This window comes from Gracilinanus agilis, chromosome 2 (assembly GCF_016433145.1).
Source record: "Gracilinanus agilis isolate LMUSP501 chromosome 2, AgileGrace, whole genome shotgun sequence".
Taxonomy (NCBI): Eukaryota; Metazoa; Chordata; class Mammalia; order Didelphimorphia; family Didelphidae; genus Gracilinanus; species Gracilinanus agilis.
Window position 1 is genome coordinate 33027836 of NC_058131.1, and position 22751 is coordinate 33050586.

Sequence of the window (22751 nt, forward strand, 5' to 3'; positions counted from 1 at the left end):
TCTCATTTGGGAACGTTAACCAAATGAATTGCTACCTTAAAAATGGTACCACAACCTGGAAAACCGCCACCTCCCATGGGGAGTACTATCGGCCCATTCAGTGGCAGAAACTTCTCTGTCCCTCAGCAATGAATAGTTCCTCTTGTATTCTGAGGGTAGTGCCAGGCCCCCTCCCCAGTCTGCTTGGGTTGTGCCTGGGCTTGGGGCCAGAACCCAGGCTCCCAGGCCTGGGCATCTACGATGCCTCCTTTGCCTAGTTCTCAAACCCATCTGCTCCCCTTGGCATACCGGCTGGAGAAGGAAACAAGGAAGGGGCAGCGTCACGACTGGTCAGGCACTAAAGGAAGAGTGGAAGAGGGAGTCCAGTTCATTTATTTTCATTAATTCCGAGATGACGAAGCACAAGGGGCTAGGAGATGGAAGCAAGAAGGCACTTGTAGAGAAGATGCACAGTGGAACCATTGGCCAGCCATGGTAGGGCAAAGTGGAAAGCAGAGTATCATCGGTGGGGTGAGTAAGGGCTCAGGCAGGAAGAGAGAAGGAGGCGGGGGGACAGGAAGGCTCATTTCCAGTTCTTGAAAAATTGCTTGAAGATGGGGCTCTCCCGACCCTGAGGCAGAATCTCTACCTGTAAAAATGGGAAATGCACAGAGGTGTGTATAGCAGTTCTAGCCTCTCACTAATCCATCCCCTCCACCGATTCCTCCGCAGGGCTGGCTTCTCCAGAGATAATCCCAAAATGTAGGTATCCCGAGGCTGACTTTTGTCCTCTATGCTGGTAGTTTGCTAAGCAGAAAAATACCGTAAATGAGCCTGGGGGAGAGTGTCGTTTAGGGAACCTTCTTCTAAAAGCATGTATTATTGGAATGAAAACAATCCATTGGAAATTTGGAGATGAGGCTTATTCGTTCATCCAAGCCCCTCCTGCTAGGGATGACTTTATTAGGATTTCTCGTTCTTAAATATCAAAATTTTACTTTTGTCAAGATATTCTACCATTTAGATTTCCCCCCATTGAGACCGGGCTTCCAACTCCATTGGTCTAAGTTAGAGGCACTTGGCATACCCAACCGTTCCAAGCCTAAAAGGAAACGTCACAGGAGACCGAGAAAGAAACCCCAGGAGGTGGGCGTGAGAGAGGGGTCGGCGTGAGGCAGAGAGGGATCGGGGTGGGGGGCAGCTCACCTGGGTATTGGGGGCATACTGCATTCGGGAAATGAAGTCTTCAGCCACTTTCAGGGCTGCTTGCCTTTCTTTTTCATTGGCTTTTCTTCCTGGGTCGGGGAAGAAATTAAATAAAGGCTCAGCCCTCACTGCAGGACATTCAGGGGATGGGTCAGATCCGGGGCCGAGGACTAAATGCACTAAGCTGTTAAGTTAATATACCAAAGGCTGTAGTCACAAGCCTCCCCCCAAACTAGACCGTTCCAGGTCTGCAGAACTTCTCTTAGGATGGGTGTTCTTCCAGGGTGGGGTCTAGTCCTAAATATATCAGGCGGCTTCCAGGTTCTTCTGTCTGTCACAGGGATGGATACCAAAGATCATCTCTGAATTGGTTCAATTTAACTAGGATTTATGAAGCGCCCACTTTATATCAGACACTTTGCTAGGTACAAGTCATAGGGGGGAAAAATCATTCCAGGCAATACAAAGGGTGCTAAATAAAGACCAAGGAACAGGAGGGGGGAATATCTGCAAAAGCTCCCCATAGGGGTGGGAGGAGGGGGCAGCCTGAGCTAAAATCCAGGATCCATATAAAAATTAAAAAATTTAAAATTAAAATAAATTAAAATTTTAAAAATATATAAAATTTAAAAATTCTTAATTTTTAAAAATTTTTTGAAATTTAAGAAATTTAAAAAAGAAAAACAAACAAATAAATAAATGAGTGCACGAATGAATGAATGAATGAATGAATAATAAATAAATAAAATCCAGGATCCAAAGGTAGAACATCACATAGGGGGAACATCCATATAGGCCACTTTTCCCAGAACTTAGAATTTGTGAGAGTAAGTCAAAGCCATATCGTGAAAGCCTTGCTTGTCTGTCTGCTAGGGCAGCTGATCATTAAACTCTTCCTCTGGAATTGTCATTTCCCTTTCTAGTATAACCCTTTTTCTCTTCTTGCTTGACTTCTCTAGTTTCTGTTATGTTCTCAAATAGACATTGGCGGGCTGGTCTTCGCCGTCGGGCAGGACATTGTTTCCATGGGCCTGAGCTGAGAGGGCAGAGGGACAGCCTGAGGACAAAGATCAAATACGGGAAATGCTGTGGAGGAATTGGCGATAGATTTTGTTAGTGGCTAGCTAGTCCCCCCGTCCAGCTCTTTAGGGATTGTAAAACACTTTATAAACATTTTATCTGCAAAACAACCCTGGGAGGTAGGTGCCATTATTATTCCCATTTCACAGATGAGGAAAGTGAGATAGAGGGTAAGTGAGCTGCCCAGAGTCACACAGCTAGTCAGTAAAACTAGGGCAAAGGCATGTAGAAGACTTTCCCATTGCACAATTAGTTAATGGCAGAGTGAACCAAAGCCAAGCCAAGGTCTCCATGCCACACTGTCTTCTAGCATAGTATAATGGAAAGATTAAGATATGGTGTGCATAGACAAGGGAGCTGAGGCCAGAGAGTCTAGACAGATGGAGCATTTATTAAGCCAGGCATTGGACCTAGAGAGAAGTAAGGAAGTCTCTGCCCTCAGGGAGCTTATGTTTGAAAGGGGAAGAAAATCTAGAAGAGGAGTGGGAGTACAGGAGGAGGGGGATGCAGAGATGACCGGGATGTGGCATGGAGGCCGAGTTTCAGGCAAAATAAGATGAACACGCACTTAACAGAGCTAGGGGACCTAGAGGCAGAGACCACAGCTGTAGTGGGGTGGACGGGGGAGAGATGAGGATGAAGGATGGAGAGAAGATGGCTGGAAAAGAGTTGAAGTCCCCAAGGGAAGATATAGAGAGGCAGGAGAACAGAAGGCGAATGGTTTGGGGGATTGGGGCCAAAGGAGATAGAAAACCCCAAGGAATCAGAAAGCAGGAATGTACTATCACCTCTGCCAAAGAGAAGATTTCTGGGTCCGTGATGAGAATTGGCCTGTCCAGAGTTCTTACAGATCTGCACAGCCCTTTACCCCCAGCTTCTGTTCATTCCTCACAGCATCCTTGTGAGGGAGACGCAAAGGGTTTTACGTTCTTACGGATGAAGAAACAGAGGCTCTGAGGGGAAAGACTTGCCTATAGTATCAGTGACAGAATTTGAACCCAGGCATTTTTGTCCCTTTCTGGCCTCTCACTGTGCCATGCAACTGCACGAAGGATCAAATCGACTGACGACTAAGAAAAGTCTCTCTGGTTAGGTCATGGTCTCTCCCTGTCACAATTTCAGCAGAACAAGGGGGACAGCAGCCGGATTCCAGGGAACCACAGGGAGACGGGGTGCTGAAGAAGTCAAGGAGGCAGCTTTTGCCCTCTTGTTCAGGAAATCTGGCAAAGAAAGGAAAAAGCAGGAAAGTGGACAGGAGAGGCAGGGGGTTCGCTGGTTTTAAGGTGGACGATGCTGCCACGCCATCACCTGGGCAAAGCTCCATCTTACCATATATCACCTGGGATGGTTTTATTTGTCTTGAATTCACTCTCACTCTATAAGAATCTTTCCTTCTTACATATACATCCTCCCTCTCTCTAATCCAGTTACACTGGCTTTTTTACTATCCTATACACACGGCCCATCTCCTGTCTTCATGCCCCTGGGCTGCCTGTCCCATGCCTGGAATACTCCCTCCCATTCCTTGGACCTCCTAGATTTTCCTTCAAGATAACTCGAGGAGCAGCTAGGTAGCACATCTGAGTTTAAATCTGGTCTCAGATACTTCCTAGCTGGGTGACCCTGGACAAGTCACTTAACCCCCATTACCTAATCATTACCATTCTTCTGCTTTGGAACCAATACTTGATACTAACTCTAAGACAGAAGGTGAGGGTTAAAAAGAAGAAGAAGGAAAAAAAAGAACTGTATCTTACAAAACCCTTTAAGGTTTGGAAAGTACTTCCCAGTACCAACTTCAGGAAGTCTGCGTTCCAGGGCTTGTTCACCCAGACTTGGTGTAGAGAGGTTAAGGGGGTTGTTCATAATCACACAGCTGGGAAGTGGCAGGGGTAGGATTCAAACCCAAGAATCTTATCAGCTCCAGGTCCTGTCCTTCCTCTTCCCCTCCACGCTACCTCTCAGGGCTGAAATATTAGAAGCAATAATGCCCTTGGAAAAAGAAGGACCACAGAATAGCCCTCACACGGACAATTAACACCAGCAAGGACATTAGTATGAACATCCCAAGACCCAGTGAAAGAAGAGTCTGAAGATCATCAGTCACTGGATGAAATCCAGCCCAATTCAAAGGCCAAAGAAGACAGGGAAGAAATACTACAAACGTGTCATTTAGGAAAACTCCTCAAATCCTGAGATATGATGGCAGAAAAGGGAATTTTATACAAAAGAGAGGCTCTAGGATTCCCTTTGCAATTCCCATGAAAGCTCTACATACCCTTCCAGACATAAATCTTGCCACAGAGGCCATTGTCCAACACAAAGCAATCATCGTCAATCAACAGCTCAACTGCAAATGGGCTGGAGTCCGCCATCTTTGACAGGTGCATCTGGCCAGTGGCATCAGAAACCTGGGGATTGGATGAAGGGCAATGGTAAGAGGTGGCCACCATGATTCTTACTCTTATCCTTCCCCCGACATCACCCTCCCTAATTCCTAACCCAAAGATCATTCTCTCTTTAGTTTATTCTTGGTCCATGATAGTAAGAGCCAAAATAGAATCATCTAAGAATTGCAAAGGACATCCTATAGATGATTTCATTTTCCTTATGCTTCTCCATTCCCCCTACTCTCCCACCAGCCCTAGCCTTCAACTCTGAAGCAGACTCTCCGAGGCCCTAATCTTGGGGGAATCATCTAGGCCCAGGGTTCTTAACCCTTTTCAAAACATAGACACTTTTAGCAGACTGGCAAAATCCCTTTTTTTCTAACAAGTGTTTAAAAATAATTATTAAACATGGTTATAAATGGAATTTTGTGTGTTCACTTGTATTCTGTGCAAATAGCTTATATACTGTATAATAGCAGCAAAATAAAAAATGTATTTTGATTTAAAAATCCCTTGTCAAAATATTATTTTTAAATACCTAAAATTAAATGCATTAGCTTACAAGGGAAGGCAAAAGTTAGTGAAAATAAATATGGAATTTTTTTTCACATCAACATTTCTGGATTCCCCTCTCATTAAGAACCTCTGATCTAGGAGGTAGACATGAAAAGGGGGCACCTCGTAGTGGAGATGGAAGAGATCATGTCCAAGGTCTCTTCCAACTCTAAATCCATGATCCTGAATAAGCAAGTCTAGAACCCTTCCCTCCCAAACCACTGGGTGGTCCTGCCCCCGTTCAGCAGGGATACAGCCAGTAGAGAAAAGAATTTCTTCCTGATACCATGGGTTATGGATGCCACTTCTCCTAGGTGGAGAAATGGGGTAAGAGATTAACCCTCTTCCAATCAGGTGGCTCTAAAACTAACTCGCTTCTTTTTTTCCCTTTCCTCTGCACGCACTGGATTAAACCACCCAGTTCCAACTTCTCCAGCAACACCACATATCCTACTTTCTTTTTCTCTCTAATCCAAACATGACTAATAGAAAATTCTTTCATCTAGACCACAGCCTGCTGCATGACAGTGAGTCTCCGTGTCCATCTGCACTCCAGTGCCTCTGACTCTTTATATGGGAAAAAAAAACAAATCTAATAAACAAAGCTCATTCTTAGTTCCTCTGACCATCACACTCATGCCCCCGTCCTCTTCCAGGAACTTGATCCTAGGCACACTTCCATCCCCATAAGCACTGATCCCAAGGGTGCAGGCCTCACCTTATACAGGGCAGCGGCTTGGGCGTTCGTTTGATCAGCTCTGAGGTCTTCTTCTGGATTGCCCTCCTTCAGGGTTGGCTTTGACCCCAAGACCTGAAAAGGCCAAGACCAGCTCTCCAGGACTCTTATCCACTTAATACCTCCCCGACCTATCCTAGCCTAGATATCCCATCGGCTCCCCCAAACTGGATCCTTCTTTTCTTTTCCTGGTCTAATTCACTTTCTCTTTATTTCTTCCCTTTCTCTAATCCACCTTCTCTCCCAGCATTCCCACCAAACCTGAATCATCTCCGATGGCTCCTCCCCGTCGGTGACAATCTCCACTTGGGCCTTTCCTTGCCGTTCACTATCCCTGATGGCCAAAGCTAGGTCCTGGGCTTTGTTTCGTTCCAGAATGTTGGATTTGCCCCCACACCAGACAAAGATGGTCTAAGGAAAGGAGGATGAGTCAGAGTTAGGAGCAAATGCCTCACCTTCTCCTTCCACCCTCCTGAAAATAGATATGATCTGGCACCCACCCTCTACCTCCTGCCACCTAGGCAAGCCAACCAGGGTCAGGCACCAGACCACAATGGTGTGGGGGTCTAGGAACCATATCACCCATCACAAGACCCACTCAAGGAACTAAGAATGCCTGGCCTTAGTGCAGTCACTCATGACATTTTATTTAATTCTTCCTAGAGGTTTTCCAACTGACTGTGAATATGATGGAATTTTATAGGATGTAGAAAGATAGTATTTATCAACAGAATTTGGTTTAGAGAGAAAACATAATTTAGGGGAGAGAGGATAGCTGCTTTCAAGATCAGACAGGCAGTTACAAGAAAGAATGACTCCTGTTGAGCCAGAGGACAAAATCAGTAAGAGATTCATTCAGTTCCATGTAAGGGGGAAAAGTCATAAAAATGGCAGCTGCCCCCAAAATGAACAGGATTTTCTGGTGACGCTTGTTTACGAGCATCTCTTCTAAAACGTGGTGCTCAGAGCCATTCCTCAGCCTTCCAGGTATGGTCTGACAAGCACAGGTCATGGTGGGGTCCTAGGAAGAGCACCAGCTCTAGGGGCAAACCATTGTGTAAACCATTCACTTTCCTGTGCCTCAGTTTATCTCATGTGTAAAAGGTGATTTAATAGCTGACCCTTTGAGGTGATTTACAGATTCGGTCTCAATAGCAATCCTATGAGATACATGGTGGTTCGGGATTGGGTTTTTGCATGAATATTTAATATTGGTTGAGAGAACTTTGAGTCAGGAAACCTCTCCCACCCCTTACACACACACAATTTGATTGATTGACTGATAGATATACATATATATACACATCCCAAATGACTATGCAAAAGTAAGCCCCTACAGTACTCCCTTGTGACCCGCATTGCCCATTCACTTCTATTAATATGCTAAAGACTCAGTTTATCTCTTTAATAGCCATATATGGTGACTCATATTGAGGTTGGAGTCAACTATGAACCCAGGTTTATTTTTCATGAGAGGCAACTAGGCAGCACAATGGATAGAGAGTGTCAAGAAGACTTGAGTTCAAATCCAGCCTCAGATATTTACTTAGCTGTAAGGTCATAGATGTAACCTCTCAGCCTCAGTTTCCCCATATGTAAAATGGGGATAATAAAAGCACTTACCTCCCAGGGTTTTTGTGAGGGTCAAATAAGAGAACAGATGTGAAGGACTTTGCCAACTTTAAAGTGTTCTTAGAATACTGGCTATTGTTGTCAAGCCCAGATTTCCTCCCTAGACTTGCCAGCTTGGTATTTTTTTAACCAACATGTAGGCCATTAGTCTATGGACCATTTTTGGGGAAAATATACTATTGATGGGGGTTCAGTGCCCCCCCAAATATGCTGTCAGTGGAGAATGAGAACATAGTTCACAAGACACATAGAGCACCTTTTTTTTTTTTTTTTGTCACCCCTCACTCCTTCGGGCTCAGCTGCTGAGGGTCTCCCTTTTTTGCTTCCCAAAAAGAAACAACTTGGACATAGAGGAGGCTGACAGTGCCCTGGAAGACAGTTCTTTTCATCCCTACTCCCCTCACAGCCCCAGAGCATAGAGAAAAAAGAGGTTTCCTGTGCTACGGTATTATTGGCTCAGCCCCCTTTATGGACTCCCAAGTCTCACAACCTGTTTCAATTGATTGGAAACGTCCACTTTGGGCAAGAACTGTCCTAGGTGCTGAAGACACCAAGACAAAAACAACAAAACAAGAGATGCCTTGAAGGATTCTCCGGGGAGGAGATATAATATGGACACAGATAAATATAAAAAGTAATACCAATTAATCTCTAGAGGGAAAGAGAGTCATCAGTTATGGAAGTAGAGATGGCCTTTAGGAAAGGTCTTGTGGAGGAGGTAGCCCTTGATCTGTGCTTTTTTTTTTGTTTTTAATTTATTTATTTAGAATACTTTTCCCTATTTACATGATTCATGTTCTCTCCCTCCTGATCTGTGCTTTGTAGGAAATGAAGCACTCTCGTTGGAGTTGCCTCTGGCCAGTTCTGGCCTGGCTCTGGACTGAGCAGGTACCTGTCTTTTCTTATAGAGGGCATTTTTCCAATGGATAATAATAATGATGATGATGATGATGATGACGCTGATGATAAAATTGATGTGATTGATTATATATTAATATTATTAATCCTTATAATGACTACCACCATTTATAGAGCATTTTGAGATCTGCATCCATGCCCTCGAAATACAGCTGTCTCTCGGATGGAGGACAGGAAAGGTAGCTGGGAAAATGTCCATGGCTTTTGCAGCAACCCACCGACTGCTCTTCTGTTTAAAGTCAGGAGCTCTTCCTGCCACCAACAGAGAGTATTCAAGAGTAAAACCCACTACAGAGGCTGACTCTCAAAAGCCCCACAATTGCTCAGTAACATTTGTGGTTGGGTTTCAGTTTAAGTCACTCAAGATCACAGGAAACTTGTGACTTAAAGTTCAACTCGGGACAAGCCAAAACATTTTAGCTTAGTTATTAAAGGATGTTAGTCCAAGGAAATAAGATTCTCTTTGTTGCCTTATCAGGTTCCCAACAATCTCTGGTTCTCTGGTTTGCTTCCTCAGAGTCGGATGCACTTTGGAGAAAAAGAGTTGATGTGCACAGTTTAAAAAAAATTAGACTTCCTCTTACATAGGGGGAGGTAAAGGTGTGTGTTTGTGGGTGTTGATGGTGGGGGACATTGAGGCCATTGACTCCCTGTGGCAAATGAATTCAGAGGAAATACATTCTACTTCCTCAAGTTTTCCATTGATGTGGAAACCACAAAAGTGAACAGTTCTGTCTTGTGACTAATTATAGAGACTTTTTCTTTTTTAAGTGAATATTTTTAGTTGATGCTTCTGTCCAAAAGTTAGTTCAAGGAAGCACCCCAGACATGATTGATGTGAATAAGCCATAAGTGCATCATTAATTATAGACCTGGCAGGGACATACACATACACATACACACACTTTCCAGGGCTGTATTATATATCATTATAGTATTTTTAAAATTATGAATTATGATATAATTGTTATATTGTTAATATTATATTACATATATGTGTTTATTGCATGTGTGTATATATTTTAATAAAAATTTTCCACATGAGTTTTCCAAAGTTATATAATCCAAATTGTCTCTCTCCCTTTTTCCCTCCCCACTCCTGGAGCTGACAAGCAATTCAATCTGGGTTATACGCGTATTATCACACAAAACATATTTCCAAATTATTCATTTTTGTAAGTGAACAGTCTTATAGAACCAAAAACCAAAACACATTATATATATATGTATATATATATATATATATATATATATATAGAGAGAGAGAGAGAGAGAGAGACAGAGACAGAGACAGAGACAGAGACAGAGAGACAAGAGAGACAAGAGAGACAAGAGAGACAGAGACAGAGAATGACTGGATTAGATTTCTATACCTCAGTTGGGTTTCCTTGTACCTGTGAAGTCAAGTACAGGCTGCTTATCAAGCTAAAATTATCTTACCTGGCTAATTCTCATGACTAACTCCAAATCCTATATTTCTTTTATCATGATTATATTCTTCTCCAAAATTTCACCTTTTCCCCATATCTAACCAATTCTTAAATTCCTTATTAGTTCCTGACATTTGCACTCATTTCTCAAAAGAAAAAAAATTGCCTGGTAAATAACTCCATGGTTTGCTGGAAAACTAAGTTCCTATATATATATATTTTTTTAACCCTCACCTTCCATCTTAGAATCAATACTAAGTATCAGTTCCAAGGCAGAAGAGCTCTAAGGACTAGGCAATGGGGGAAAGTGACTTGCCCAGGGTCACAGAGCTAAGAACTATAGGTTATTAATGAGACTTTAGAACCTTACTTTAGAGATGTCTAACCCCACTAAAAATGTTCTTGCAACAATATGGAAATATGTTTTATGTAATAATACATGTATAACCCAGATCGAATTGCTTGCTAGCTCCAGGAAGAGAGAAGGAAGAGAGAGAGGGAGATAATGCAGAACATATAATTTTGGAAAACTTATGTGTTAATTTGTTATTACATGTAATTGGTAATATATGTGTATATATACATATATATATCTTTATAAAGGTGTTCTTGCAATTCATCCCATTCAGTCCCATCTTCTCACCCCAGCTCCTGTCTTATTTCTCTAACTAGCTACTAAATATTTCTACTTAGTTGTCTTCCTATTCTTCAAAATCAATATATTAAAAATCCAGTTTAGGAAAATAGCTCTTTCCATCGCACCACACGCATGCATACAATCTGCCCTTTAGAGTAAACTCTGATGGTCCTTTTAGCCTGATTTCTCATTAAAATGGGAGTGATATGTACCATACTGTGGTCAGCCTGAGACTTTTCATCCTTCTAATGGGAACCTTAGATAGACACCTCCACATCTATTCATGCCCACCATAATCACTAAATGGGTCTGTCAAAAAGACAGACTTGCCCCTGACAGCTTTGCATCGTCCTGTCTAGGTTGACACACAAAAGAGCAAAAACAGCCTTGGGATTGCCTGCCCTCATAGTCTAGCACCTGCAATTCAGAAAAGAAACAGAAGAGGGCAGGAGCAGCTCAGCAGAGCTTGGCTGAAGCCCGTCTCTAGGCTAAGAAAGAACACATCCTAGACTGCTTAAGAGGAGGGTTGGGGTTACTATACTTCACTGGCGTCATGCCCCGATAGCTGACACCAGGGCTATGGAAATTATCCAGGAGTTTCACCCAGCCGCAGAGGTGGGGCAGGATGGCACTGCTGGCTCTCGTCACCTTGGTCTGCCCTTCTTACAATCCATTAAATAAATAATAAATTAATTGAGGGTTAGCAGTCAGTCTCCTGTGGGTAGCCTCACCTGCCTCCATCATAAACACAGCTCTGTTTGTTTTGTTCTTAAAAACCCTTCCTTTCTGTCTTAGAATCAATTCCGTGGATTGGTTCCAAGGCAGAAGAGAGGTAAGGGCTAGGCCATGGGGGTCAAGTGACTAGCTCAGGGTGACACAGCTAGGGCATGTCTGAGGCCAGGTTTGAACCCAGGACTTCCCATCTCCGGGCCTGGCTCTTTATCCACTGAGCCACCTCTCTGCCCCCAGCTCTATACATTTCTCAAGGATCAGCCCTGCTCCTGCCCTCGTGGGTATCCACATTCCTCCCCAGCCCTGGCTGACTCACGTGGCCCAGGTCCAGAATGAAGCAGTCTCCAGTGTTGAAGCTAACCCAGCTCAGGGCCCGCTCAGTGGCGCGAATGTTCTTTTTCCCTTTGACCTGGTAGAGTCTCTGGATGGAGCCTGAAGGAGCTCCAGTTGGAGCTCGGTGAAATGCTGACTCCACACCTCCCTCCTAGAGCACAGAACAGACCATCGAGACTGAATTTCACACAAGGCTTCTCCTCCGGGAGAGACAGAGACTCACTGACTCTGCTTCCCTATGGTTTAAGGAGGACTAGGAATAGACACAAGGAAGAAAAGACCCCAAGGCCCCAGGCACCCGGGCAAAGGGGAACCACTTCCCTCCAGAAAGCCTGGAGGATGAAGGGAAGATGAAAGTAAGCCCAGAGAAGCCCATTCATTTGGTGTGTAGGAGGGATGGAAAGTCCAGTCATCCAGGCCTGGAGAGTCAACTTGGAAGAGATGGACAGACAGGCAGTGAACACGAATGGGGCTCCCAGAGGGGCCCCAGGTCTGGCATTCACCCATGAGTGACCCCCAGATCACAGTCACTGAGAGAGGTGGCAGGCGGACTTGGTTCTGACCTGGTACTGGAGACCTCGGGGGAAATAACTCATGAAGCGGTCCGACTCGTTGCCCTGGACCTCCCGATGCTGCACTGCCCTCTCTCCCAGCAAGGAGTTGAGGTGCACAGATAATACCGCACAGGCTCCTTGCTCATCTCGGGATGATTGCTGCCCTGGGAGAGGAGAAGAACTTCAAGGATGAAGACTTTGAGATTCCCCACCGACATTCCTTCATCCTTCTCTCATCACCCTCAAAGGCTTCCCTGGCTCTACTTCTCGCCTCCAAGCTTCACCCTGAGTCCTATCCTCTTAGCCCCAGCCCGTGTCCATTCTCTGGATTCCACCCCTACTGACCGATCCAGAGGTGCAGGTGGGACAGCTCCTCAGGGCCATTGTGCAGGACAAGATAGGAATCTCCAGAGAAGAAGATGCCACGGCTCTCAGGAGGCACGGCCACAGGCTTCAGCTTTTCCACCCTCCACACATGGAGTCCTGGTTCTTGCACTGTAGAAGACTCAAAAGGGGAGGCACTGCCAGGAAAGAATTGGGAACAAGAGACTTAGCAGAAAGGCAGAGGAGTGGGCAAAGGAGGGAGGGAAAAGGAGAGGGGGAGAGCTAAGGGGGAGGCATCAGGAATGGAGTAGGGATGGAAGAACAATTGGGTAGGAATAAGATGCTTGCTGCCCTGGTATAACTCGTGTGGGGCAACTAGGGGTTTGACCCAGCTTCCAATATCCCTAGGGGAGCTCTGGTCCTTCAGAGGCTAGAGGAGATGGTGCTAAGGAGAGAGATTCAAGGAAGACAGGATGAACTGGGGGTCAAAGGCTGGATGAGAAAGGACCCATTGGATCCAAAATTTAGAACTGGGACTATAAAAGCCATTAAGTCCAACTCCCTAATTTTGCAGATAAGGAAACTGAGGCATGGAAGTTAAATGACTTTACCCAGATCACAGAGCTAGTAAGTGGCTGAGACAAGTCTTTCCTAATTGGAAATTCTTCTCTTTGTCTAAAGAATTTCCCAGAGCCCACAGGCAGTGCAGACCCTTATTGTGTTCCTCTGCCCAACTGAATTTACTCTAGGGGCCAAGATTTTCAGTTAAGACATAGTTAATGTTTAAAATTAAGTTCGTGTTAAGGATAGTTAAGACAGGAGATAAGGAAAGGTACCTCTTTGGAATGGACCCATACATGGCTGCTTGAGTATCTAGAAAGATAAGATAAAAGAGGTCATTGGAATGCTCTCCTCAGGTGAATTCCTAGCATGATTCCTTCCCCAAATGAGCCCGCTGTTCTTGTCTCAGATCTCCCAGTTCTCCCTTCTCTCCTTCACCTACTCCCTTGGCATTTCTTCTCTCTTCTACCCAAGTGATTCCCCAGTTCTCTCCATCCCATTCCATCTGTAAATGCCAAGTGGAGCACCTGGATTTCTTCCTGAAGATAATGGAAGCCATGATAATTTTGTGAACAGTGAGGATGGATAAAACTTCAGGGCTCCCACCTCCCTCCAGGCTCACCTCCTCTACCTCTCTCTACTTGTCCTCTACCCAGGCCCTTCACGCCTATCTGAATCTGGTCTAAAATCTTAGTCGGAGCTATCGGCCCTGAAGCTTCAACACTAGAGACAGTTTCATTTTGGACCTGGGCCACGTGCTTAGCAAGGGTTAGGGAGGAATGTGGGTGCCCATGAGGGCAGGACCAGGGCTGATACTTGTAAAATGTGCAGAGCTGGGTTTATATGGAAGTTGATAAATACAAATGCAGCTAAAAATGAGAAAGTAAGCAAGTAAATAGTAAAAAAAAAAATCTTGGAATTTCTCTGATAAAAGTTTCATTTCTAAGATATATAAAGAAGTGATACAAATTTCGAAGAAGCCACTTCCCAGTTAATACATGGCCAAAGGATATGAACAGGCAGTTTTCAGTCAGAAATAATTATGTAAAGATGCTCTCTAAATCACTAATGATTACAGTAACTAAAAATTAAGACAGCTCCAAGATTCTACCTCACACTCATCAGATTGGCAAAAGTGACTAAAGAGGAAAATGAAGAATGCTAGATAGGCTGTAGGAAAACAGATACACTAATGCATTGTTGGTGGAACTGTGAACCAACCGTTCTAGCCTTTCTGGAAAGCAGTTTGGAGCCATGCCCAGAAAGTGATTAAAGAGTGCATTACTCTTTGACACAGTGATGTCACTATTAGGTCCATACCCTTAAAAAACTCAAAGAAAGAAGAAAGGGACCCACATATTTAGAGCAGCAATTTGTGTGGTATTGAAGTTGTAAGCTTAAACATTATATACAATATCTTCAAGTATTGTATTTAATAAGATTTATTAATAATAACTTGAAGTAAAGGAAAATAAAAAGCTAGAGTAAAGAAGGAGCTAACCTAGCTGCGTTCTCGAGAGAAGAGCAGACAGGGCTACACACACATTTATCTATACAATATAAGCATGCAACTTGGGGGAGAGAGGAAAAGGAATTTTGGGACAAGAAAAAGAATTCTGGGAAATGGGAGTCTAAGGGTTCAAGATTTCTAATTACACAAAGTCTTGGAAGCTGACAAGCTACCCATCAATTGGGGAATGACCGAACAAGTATGAATATCATGGAAAACTACTGGGTGGTAAGAAATAAAGGGGATGGTTTCAGAGAAACCTGGGAAGATCCGCATGAACTGATGCAAAGTAAAGTGAATACATAATAACGACAACCCCTGGGGGCAGCTAGGTGGTTTAGTAGATTAAAAGCCAGGCCTAGAGACCAGAGGTCCTGGGTTCAAATATGGCCACAACATTTCCTAACTGTGTAACCCTGGGCAAGTCATTTAACCCCAGTTGTCTAACCCTGATCACTCTTCTGCTTTGGAATCAATACACAGTATGGATTCTAAGACTAAGGGTTTTGAAAAAAGGAAAACAACCCTACCCTACAGACAAACAACTCTGAAAGGCTTAGGAATTCTGATCAACACAATGACTAATTATTCCAGAAAACTCATGATGAAAAGTGCTATCTGCCTCCAGATAGGTAGATGATGGACTCAGAATGAGACGTTGTTTTAACATGGCCAAGTCAGGGTTTTGCTTGATTATACATGTTTGTAACAAGGTTTCTAATTCTCTTGCTTCTCAAAGGGGATGGAGGGGAGGATGAGAGAGAGGAAAAAAGTTAACCTTTGTTTAAAAAAAGTTAATTAAACAAGAAAGACAATTGAGAACTGGAGGACAAATGTCCCCATTTAAAACAAAAAGTTAAGAAAATGGAGTTTGCAAACTATAGAACAATGAATGTCTTCTCTTCAATGCCCCACAAAAGTATAGGGTGACTTATTAAGTTAGTGAGTTAAGTGAGCATCTTAAGAAGGAATTGGGGGTCGCGGAGCTAAGGCAGCTGCATGAAGGGATGGGTCATGCCAGACTAACCTCCTTTCCTTTTTTGCACAGGACTACATAGATCAGGGGAACACAGGGGGTCTTAGAGATTTTAGCAAAGCATTCCACGAAGTCCCTCACACTATTCTTGTGGACTAGATGGGATGATGGGGCTAAGACTGGAGTTGGTTGGAGACTCCAGATGAAGGCATGGCCTTTCACAGTTTCTTTCTCTCTTCAAGCAGAAAAGCTTTGCTAGGAGGCTGCTGCCTTTAAACTGGCAAGAAAGTTGGCTCAAAGGTGACTGGGTCCAATCTTCTCCCACTTGGGAGCTCTCCATTCTCTATCATTTAGAGAGAGGAATGGGCTTGATTTGAGGAGCTTCTGCCTGCCTTCCCACTCCCTCCTCCTCTCTCAGCCCTGAGCCTCCCCCCAATACCAGGTTATCTGAGCTCCTTCTCCCTCTTTCCCCGGCCCCACCCAATCTTTCCGGACGGATCCCCATTCTTACCACCCAGCAGGACGTTCCTCCTCTAGCTTTTATTTCCGCTTGGTTTCTTCACCTTCCTCCAGCCCAACCCACCTCCTTGTGTTCCCCCCAGCCTTGCTCCACCCCAGCTTCTGACTCCTCCTCCTGCCACCCCTTCAGATTCCTCCCGGGATGGTTGGGGCCCCGGGATTGCCCCTGCCCTGTGGCCTACGTCACTAAGGAGAAGGGGCTCAGAGGAAACCCTGCCTTAGCTGTTATTTAAGTGGAGCAGAGAGATAGCCACCGCCTGAAGCCCTGTGGGGTTGGGGGGAAGCAAGATGCTGGAGACGTAGGATTTAGGGCACAAGATATGGACACAGAGGCTCCCACCTTCGATACTTACTAGCTGTGAGGCCCTGGGAAGTCCCTTAACTTGCCTATTCCTCAGTTTCCCCATCTGTAAAATGAGGGAAGTGGCTTCTTAAAGTCTCTTGGATCATATATTTAGAGCCAGAAGGGACCTCGGGTCATCTTCTCTGATCTGCTCATTGGACAGAAAAGGGACTCATCCTCGTGAACGTAGACTCCTCTGGGTCAGCAAGGATTTCCTTTTTGTCTCTGTGTGCCCTGAGACTAGCACAGCGCTGGGAGGTGGCTGCCAGCTGGACTAAAAGTCAAGCAGGAGAGGCAGAATTTGAACCCAGCTCGGACTCTCAATCAGTCCTCTTTCTTCTCTCCCAGGTGGTAAAGGAGACTGAAGGGTCCCTCATCCCTGGCCTGAGTAGAATTCTAGGCTTGGCCTCAAGAGGATCTCAGACACGTGGTGATTGTGGTCAAGCTGTTTCACGTCCCTAAACCTCAGTTTCCTCCTCTAGAAAACAGGAAAAATAATAATAACTGCAGCCTGTCTCTCACTACACACATCCAGGAGCCTCGAACAAGGCGGCGTCGGTAAGACTTGGGTCGAGTTGACAATAAGACGGGTTACAAAGCACTTTGCCAATATGCTCTCCTTGGATCTGGGAGGTTTGTGCTATTATTATTCCCATTTTACAGATGAGCAGCCTAAGGCCGAAAAGGATGAAGTGATTGCCCAGCTAGTCAGTGTCTGGGCAGGATTTGATCTCAAGTCTTATCACTACTCTGTTGTGTCTGACTCTTGGTGACCTCGTTGAGGGTCTTCTTGGCAGAGATACCAGAGTGGTTCATCATTCCTTCTCCAGCTCCTCCAGATGAGGAAACTGAGGCAAATGGGGTGCAGTGACTTGCCCAGGGTCATGCATCTGGGGACTGATTTGAACTCAGGAAGCTGAGTCTTCCTTATCCCAAAGTCTAGCACTCCTTCCCCTACACAAGAGAGCTACCACTATTACCCGAATTATTTGGAAGTTGGTTAATGGGAACCAAACCCATCTCCAGGCCCTGCATTTTGCTCTGAAGCATCAGGAAGTGGGGTAGTGGGGGGAGAAGAGTGAGTGGCGGGCAGAGCTGGCTGCCCAGGCAGTGGCGGCACTCTCACCCAGCACCTCCAATCCAGTTCAGAAAGTCTGTGGGCTAGACCACAAGGAACCACCCTGCCAGAGGTCTCTGGGGCCCCCCTCGCTCCTGCTCCCCGGAACCTCTCAATGACTGCCTGATAGGCCTGGAACTTGCCGGAGCCTAGTCACGCACCTGGGTGGGGCTGATTCTTTCTTGCCCACATTTTCCACTCCACCCTCCCCTCCCCCCCCAGCCAGATTCTCAATTCTCCCCCACTTGGATACCTGCAGAGAAGGGAGCAGCCAAGGCTAGGGACTAACCCACGGGGGACCCAGGACCCCGGGCCAGCCCCGCCTGGTTCCCTCAGCCTCCTCGGGCACCCTTTCTTTGGCTTTTCATTTAGCCACCTTTTCCTGGCTGAGGAGTTTGTACCTCCTCCCTTATGGGCAAAGGCCACCCCTTCGCAGGCTTGGCCAGTGTCTTGGGTAGTTTGGCTGAAGTGCATCTTTCTCTCTTTGTGTCTCTGTCTCTGTCTCTGTCACTTTCTTTGTCTCCTCTGTCTCTGTCTCTGTCTGTCCCTGTCTCTGTCTCTCCCCTTTTCTCTGTCTTCTCTTTCTCTGTCTCTGTCTCTTCTGTCTCTGTCTGTCCCTGTCTCTGTCTCTCTCCCCTTTTCTCTGTCTTCTCTTTCTCTGTCTTTCTTTATGTCTGCCTCTGTCTTGTCTCTCTCTCCTCTTCTCTGTCTGTCTGTCTGTCTCTCCTTTCCTTCCTCACCCCTCTCTCCCGGAGGTTCTTTCTTCCCCAGAGAGGAAGCAGAGCTCAGTGGATAGAATCCTGCTATTTGACCATCCTGGCTATGAGACCTTGGCCAAGTCTCTTAATTTCTTGGTGCTCTAGTCCGTTACTTTATTTTTATTTTTACTCTTCCCTTCCCTCTTAAAATCAATATTGTACACTCATTCCAAGGCAGAAAATCAGGAAGGGTTAGGCCATTGGGCCTGGGACTTGCCCAGGATTCCAGTCTCTGAGGCCACATTTGAACCCAGAATCTCCTGTTTCTAGATCTGGCTCTAATCCCCTGGGCCATCTAGTGGCCCCCAAACTAAGTTTCAAAACTAAAAAGTGCTGACTGGTTTCCGACCCAGGGAGCCTGCAACATTGTGAAATCACCGATGCCTGCCCCATCTTGTCATCCTTCTTTAGAAGTGAGGTGAAAGGGGGGCAGCTGGGTAGCTCAGTGGATTGGGAGTCAGGCCCAGAGATGGGAGGTCCTGGGTTCAAATCTGACCTCAGACACTTCCCAGCTGTGTGACCCTGGGCAAGTCACTGAACCCCCATTTCCTAGGCCTTACCCCTCTTCTGCCTTGGAACCAATACACAGTATTGATTCCAAGACAGAAGGTAAGGGTTTGAAAAAAAAAAAAAAAGAAGTGAAGTAAAAGGAGGGCAGAGAGAGATTCAGAAAGGCTGCTCTAGAACCCAAGACAACAGAAATAGAGAGCGCCTTCTCCCAGCAATGTTTCCCAGAGTTTAGAGCACATCATGACAATGTCAGGGCCGAGAACCAAATGGAATCAAGAAATTAATTTCTCTGTGCCTCAGTTTCCCCATCTTTAAAACGAGGGTGTTGGATTAGGTCAGCAGTTCCCAACCTGGACGTCACAGACTCCTGGGAGTCCTCGGAGAAATTCCAAGGGGTCTCTCTTGTTCAGTGACTCAGTAACAACATGGATCCCGCAGACTATTAATAATTAATAACTATAGTTGCTTCTTTGATGCCGAAGGCTAATTTTTCCCCTACAGACTAAACAAATCCCGTGTCTCCCACAGGGCTGTTTCGCAAAGGCAGGTAGATGCTGCTGGGCTTCATAAAATATAAGCTCACTGACAGGCAATAATGAACTCGTAGCAGCTTTTTGCCTTAGATTTTTTTTACTCTGTGTTTTACGTGACTTCACATATGTGATGGATGGGGAGGAGCAGGAGAGAGGAAGAGAATTTGGAACTCAACATGTTTTAAAAATGTTATAAAATGTTTCTTTTTTCTAGTAGGCTTTCCTTATTCTGTAGATGGGGGATCTGTAGAAGTGACACAGATGGCCCGTGGTCACTCCCAAAGCCAGTTAGTGGCCAAGGCTGCACTAGAACCCGTTACCCGGTTTCCAGTCTGATTCCCACTGCATACCCATTTCTCAGATCATAGTCCAAGAAATCAAGAATGTTCATGTTAGAAGGATTCTTAGAGATCACTTAATCTGAGCCCCTCGTTTCCCACCCCTAATACATCTTAGTACTCTCTACTTCTTGAAACGATTTCCTATTATTTCTGTCAGCATTTATCTGTGTTCCCTGATGTGTCGAAGCCCTGACTTTCTAGTGGAATACAAGCTCCTCGAGGTAGGAATTGTTTCCTGTTTTATCTTTGTATCCCCAGCATCTGAGACAATGCCTTTCACTCACAATCTGGGTGACTTTGGATAAGTCCCTCAACATCCTGGGAGCCTCAGTTTCCTAGTCTGTAAAATAAAGAGTCAAGAGTTGAGCTTGATGGTCCTTAAAGGCTCTTATAGCTAGAGAGACCTCCTGCTAGGATACATGGCAAGTACTCATGCTTGGAGAACTGAATCGAAGAGAAGAGAAGAGAAGAGAAGAGAAGAGAAGAGAAGAGAAGAGAAGAGAAGAGAAGAGAAGAGAAGAGAAGAGAAGAGAAGAGAAGAGAAGAGAAGAGAAGAGAAGAGAAGAAGCCATCCTTGCTGGTCAGTGCCCGACTCCCAGGCCAACCTACTTTCTCTTTCCCATATGCTCAACTTCATGGAGTTTGCAGAAGGAGGCTTATTTGGGAAGGAAAGTTTCCTAGAAGGAAGGTGGCCTAAAGAGTCTGGGCTCTGTCATTCCCAAGAGTTCCTGGGTCCTAATGCCAATTCTTGGACAAGAGAAAGCCAAAATATAGCAGGAAGAAATTCAGATAGACTTGCTTCCAGAGCTGTAGCAAGCTCTTCTGGACCTGGGGCCAGGAATGAGAAGCTATAAACCCTTCCTCAAATCACCCTTGTAATTTGTTGTGTGAATACAATGAAAGAAGTAATTTAGAAGAATTCAATTAAGCAGGAGGAGTAATTAATAACTATAGTTGCTTCTTGGATGCTGAAGGTTAATTTTTTCCCCTACAAGTCATTTATAGGGAACTGAGACTTCAGTTTCCTAATCTGTTTCTATAAAGCCATTTGAGTGAATACTATTATTTTCTTTTGGTTATATAAATAGAGATAGATAGATAGATAGATAGATAGATAGATAGACAGACAGACAGACAGACAGACAGACAGATAGATAGATAGATAGATAGATAGATAGATAGATAGACCAAACACACTGCCCAAGAAAAAAAATTGACATAAATTTCAGTGCCATGGAGCATGGCTCCTCCCTTGGCCTCACCCTTGTTACAATTCTACATTTTTTTTAAACCCTAACTTTCTGACTCAGAATCAATACTATGTATTAGTTTCAAAGCAGAAGAGCAGTCCAGGCAAGGCAATGGTTATATGACTTGCCCAAGGTCACATAACTAGGAGGTATCAGAGATCAGACTTGAACCAGAACCTCTTGTCTCTAGGCCTGGCTCTCAATCCACCAAGTCACCTAGCTGCCCCCTCTATATGCTTTTCATAGCGCACACTACCGTTATATTCTGAATAATACAATTACTACCAACTAGTAGCCTCTGACTTTTTTTTTAATGTTAAAAGAGCTCCTCAGACTCAAAGGTTGGGAACCACTGCACAAACTGAGTGTCCACCTCTCAATCCCATGGTAACCTATATGATGGCCAAACCAGCCTGAACCTTACTTGTTTGCCAAAGTCATAATGGAAATTGAGCAATCTTGCTGTTCCACCCCAAAATTGAAGATAAACAACTACCATATACATAGGAAGTCACTGAAATTGAGCCAAGGTGACTTTTTTGGGGAATGGCCTGTTAAAGTGGAATCTGAGCAGAATAAATCCTTTTGGCCAGAGACCCTGAGCAGTAGGATTCTTTGATCTATTGGAGCACAGAGCTGGGCATCTGGGAGAATGGTCCTGGTACAGGCCTAGATGCTCTGATCACCCCTGCCATACTTCCATGGCCTTCTTCATTCTCAAATAATACTTCACCGTGTGTCTCCTGAGTGCCTAGTGAGGCACTGTGAGGAAGAGAAATGACATGATCTCATGGTCTCGCTGGGAAGGCAAACTGTTTTAACTTGAAACAGTTAAATGCCAGAGCCTTCCCTCATTAATTCAGATTCTTGTGATTCAGAATTTGTCATCTCAGATTTCTTGGCCTGAATTTGCCTTTTTCACTGGAAACTAAAGGGAGTGGAATGGAAATGAGCAGAAGCCCAAGGATTTCCAAGTGGGATAGCTTGGAATTTCCACCCTAAATAGGCTCCATTCTAATATTTGTAGTCTATTTGTTAATGCCTTTATAGAATTCTCTAAAATTTATTTTTTCCTCTTTTCCTGTGGCTCCTTGCATGTTCTAGACAGGAGATTTTTCTCCAGATTTTCCCCAGCTAAGTCAAACCAAAGAATTCCCTTTCCCCACCTTCGCCTTAGGGGAAAAATAACCACATCTAGAGAGCACTGGTTGATGGGGCTGGTGCACATTCCTCTCTCCCCACACCCTGGCAAGCAGGAAAAAGGAAGAACTTCCCCTTACTGTGGGATCCTGACTTGCCAGAGGGCTCCCTCCATCCCTACTCCCCACCTCCAGGGGAGCTCCACTCCTATTTCTCAGTCCTCTACCCTTTAGTACCAGTGGGCTCTCTCCCGTCCCCAGTCACTGCCCAACTTTCTACTTGCCTGAGAGCTCGCTGCTGGTAGCTGCCTCTGACTTCCAGTGGGTAACTGGCCGGACGACTTTTGGGTAAAGTTGCTTTCGTTTGAGTCAGAGGGGAGGGGCCTTAGTGTGGTTGACAGGGCAGGAGCTCCAATGTGGCTCTGAAGAGGAAGGGCACAGGACCCAAGCCCTAGCTCTCAGCCCTCTCCCCTGAGTGACCAGGAACCTCCTAAATCCTTAGCATCCTGCAAGATCACCTCCCTTCCTACCAAAGTCCCAGAGGTGTTTCTTAGCACTTTCCTGCCTCAAATTAGACTGGATAGATTTCTCTGTGCAAATGACACATCTCCCCAGTCCAGTGGAAACTCCTGGGGGCAGAGACTGTCATGTCCTCTTGTGGCTCCAGCACCCAACAGAGTGCCTTGCA

The 22751-nt window shown here is 45.1% G+C and overlaps 1 protein-coding gene across 1 annotated transcript; it reads right to left on the bottom strand.

The window, feature by feature from the left end:
• Positions 1–356: 356 nt before the first annotated feature.
• CAPG (capping actin protein, gelsolin like) lies at positions 357–22394 on the bottom strand. Its single transcript, XM_044660423.1, has 10 exons — positions 22348–22394; positions 13343–13379; positions 12528–12703; positions 12192–12346; positions 11612–11779; positions 6208–6357; positions 5929–6021; positions 4544–4676; positions 1186–1274; positions 357–628 (listed from the first exon to the last, which is right to left on the bottom strand). The coding sequence occupies exons 2-10, from the start codon at positions 13363–13365 to the stop codon at positions 563–565; spliced, it is 1053 nt and encodes a 350-aa protein (XP_044516358.1). The 5' UTR covers positions 13366–13379; positions 22348–22394; the 3' UTR covers positions 357–562.
• Between the last annotated feature and the right edge of the window lie 357 nt (positions 22395–22751).

Bases quoted from the DNA above. Each gene is read 5' to 3' on its own strand.
- CAPG (XM_044660423.1), bottom strand. From the start codon at position 13,365: ATGTATGGGTCCATTCCAAAGAG. The intron at 12,347-12,527 runs GTCAGTAGGGGT...CTCCTCTCCCAG, and splicing joins CCACCTGCACCTCTGGATCG to GGCAGCAATCATCCCGAGAT. The intron at 4,677-5,928 runs GTGAGGCCTGCA...TCCAATCCCCAG, and splicing joins AAGCCGCTGCCCTGTATAAG to GTTTCTGATGCCACTGGCCA.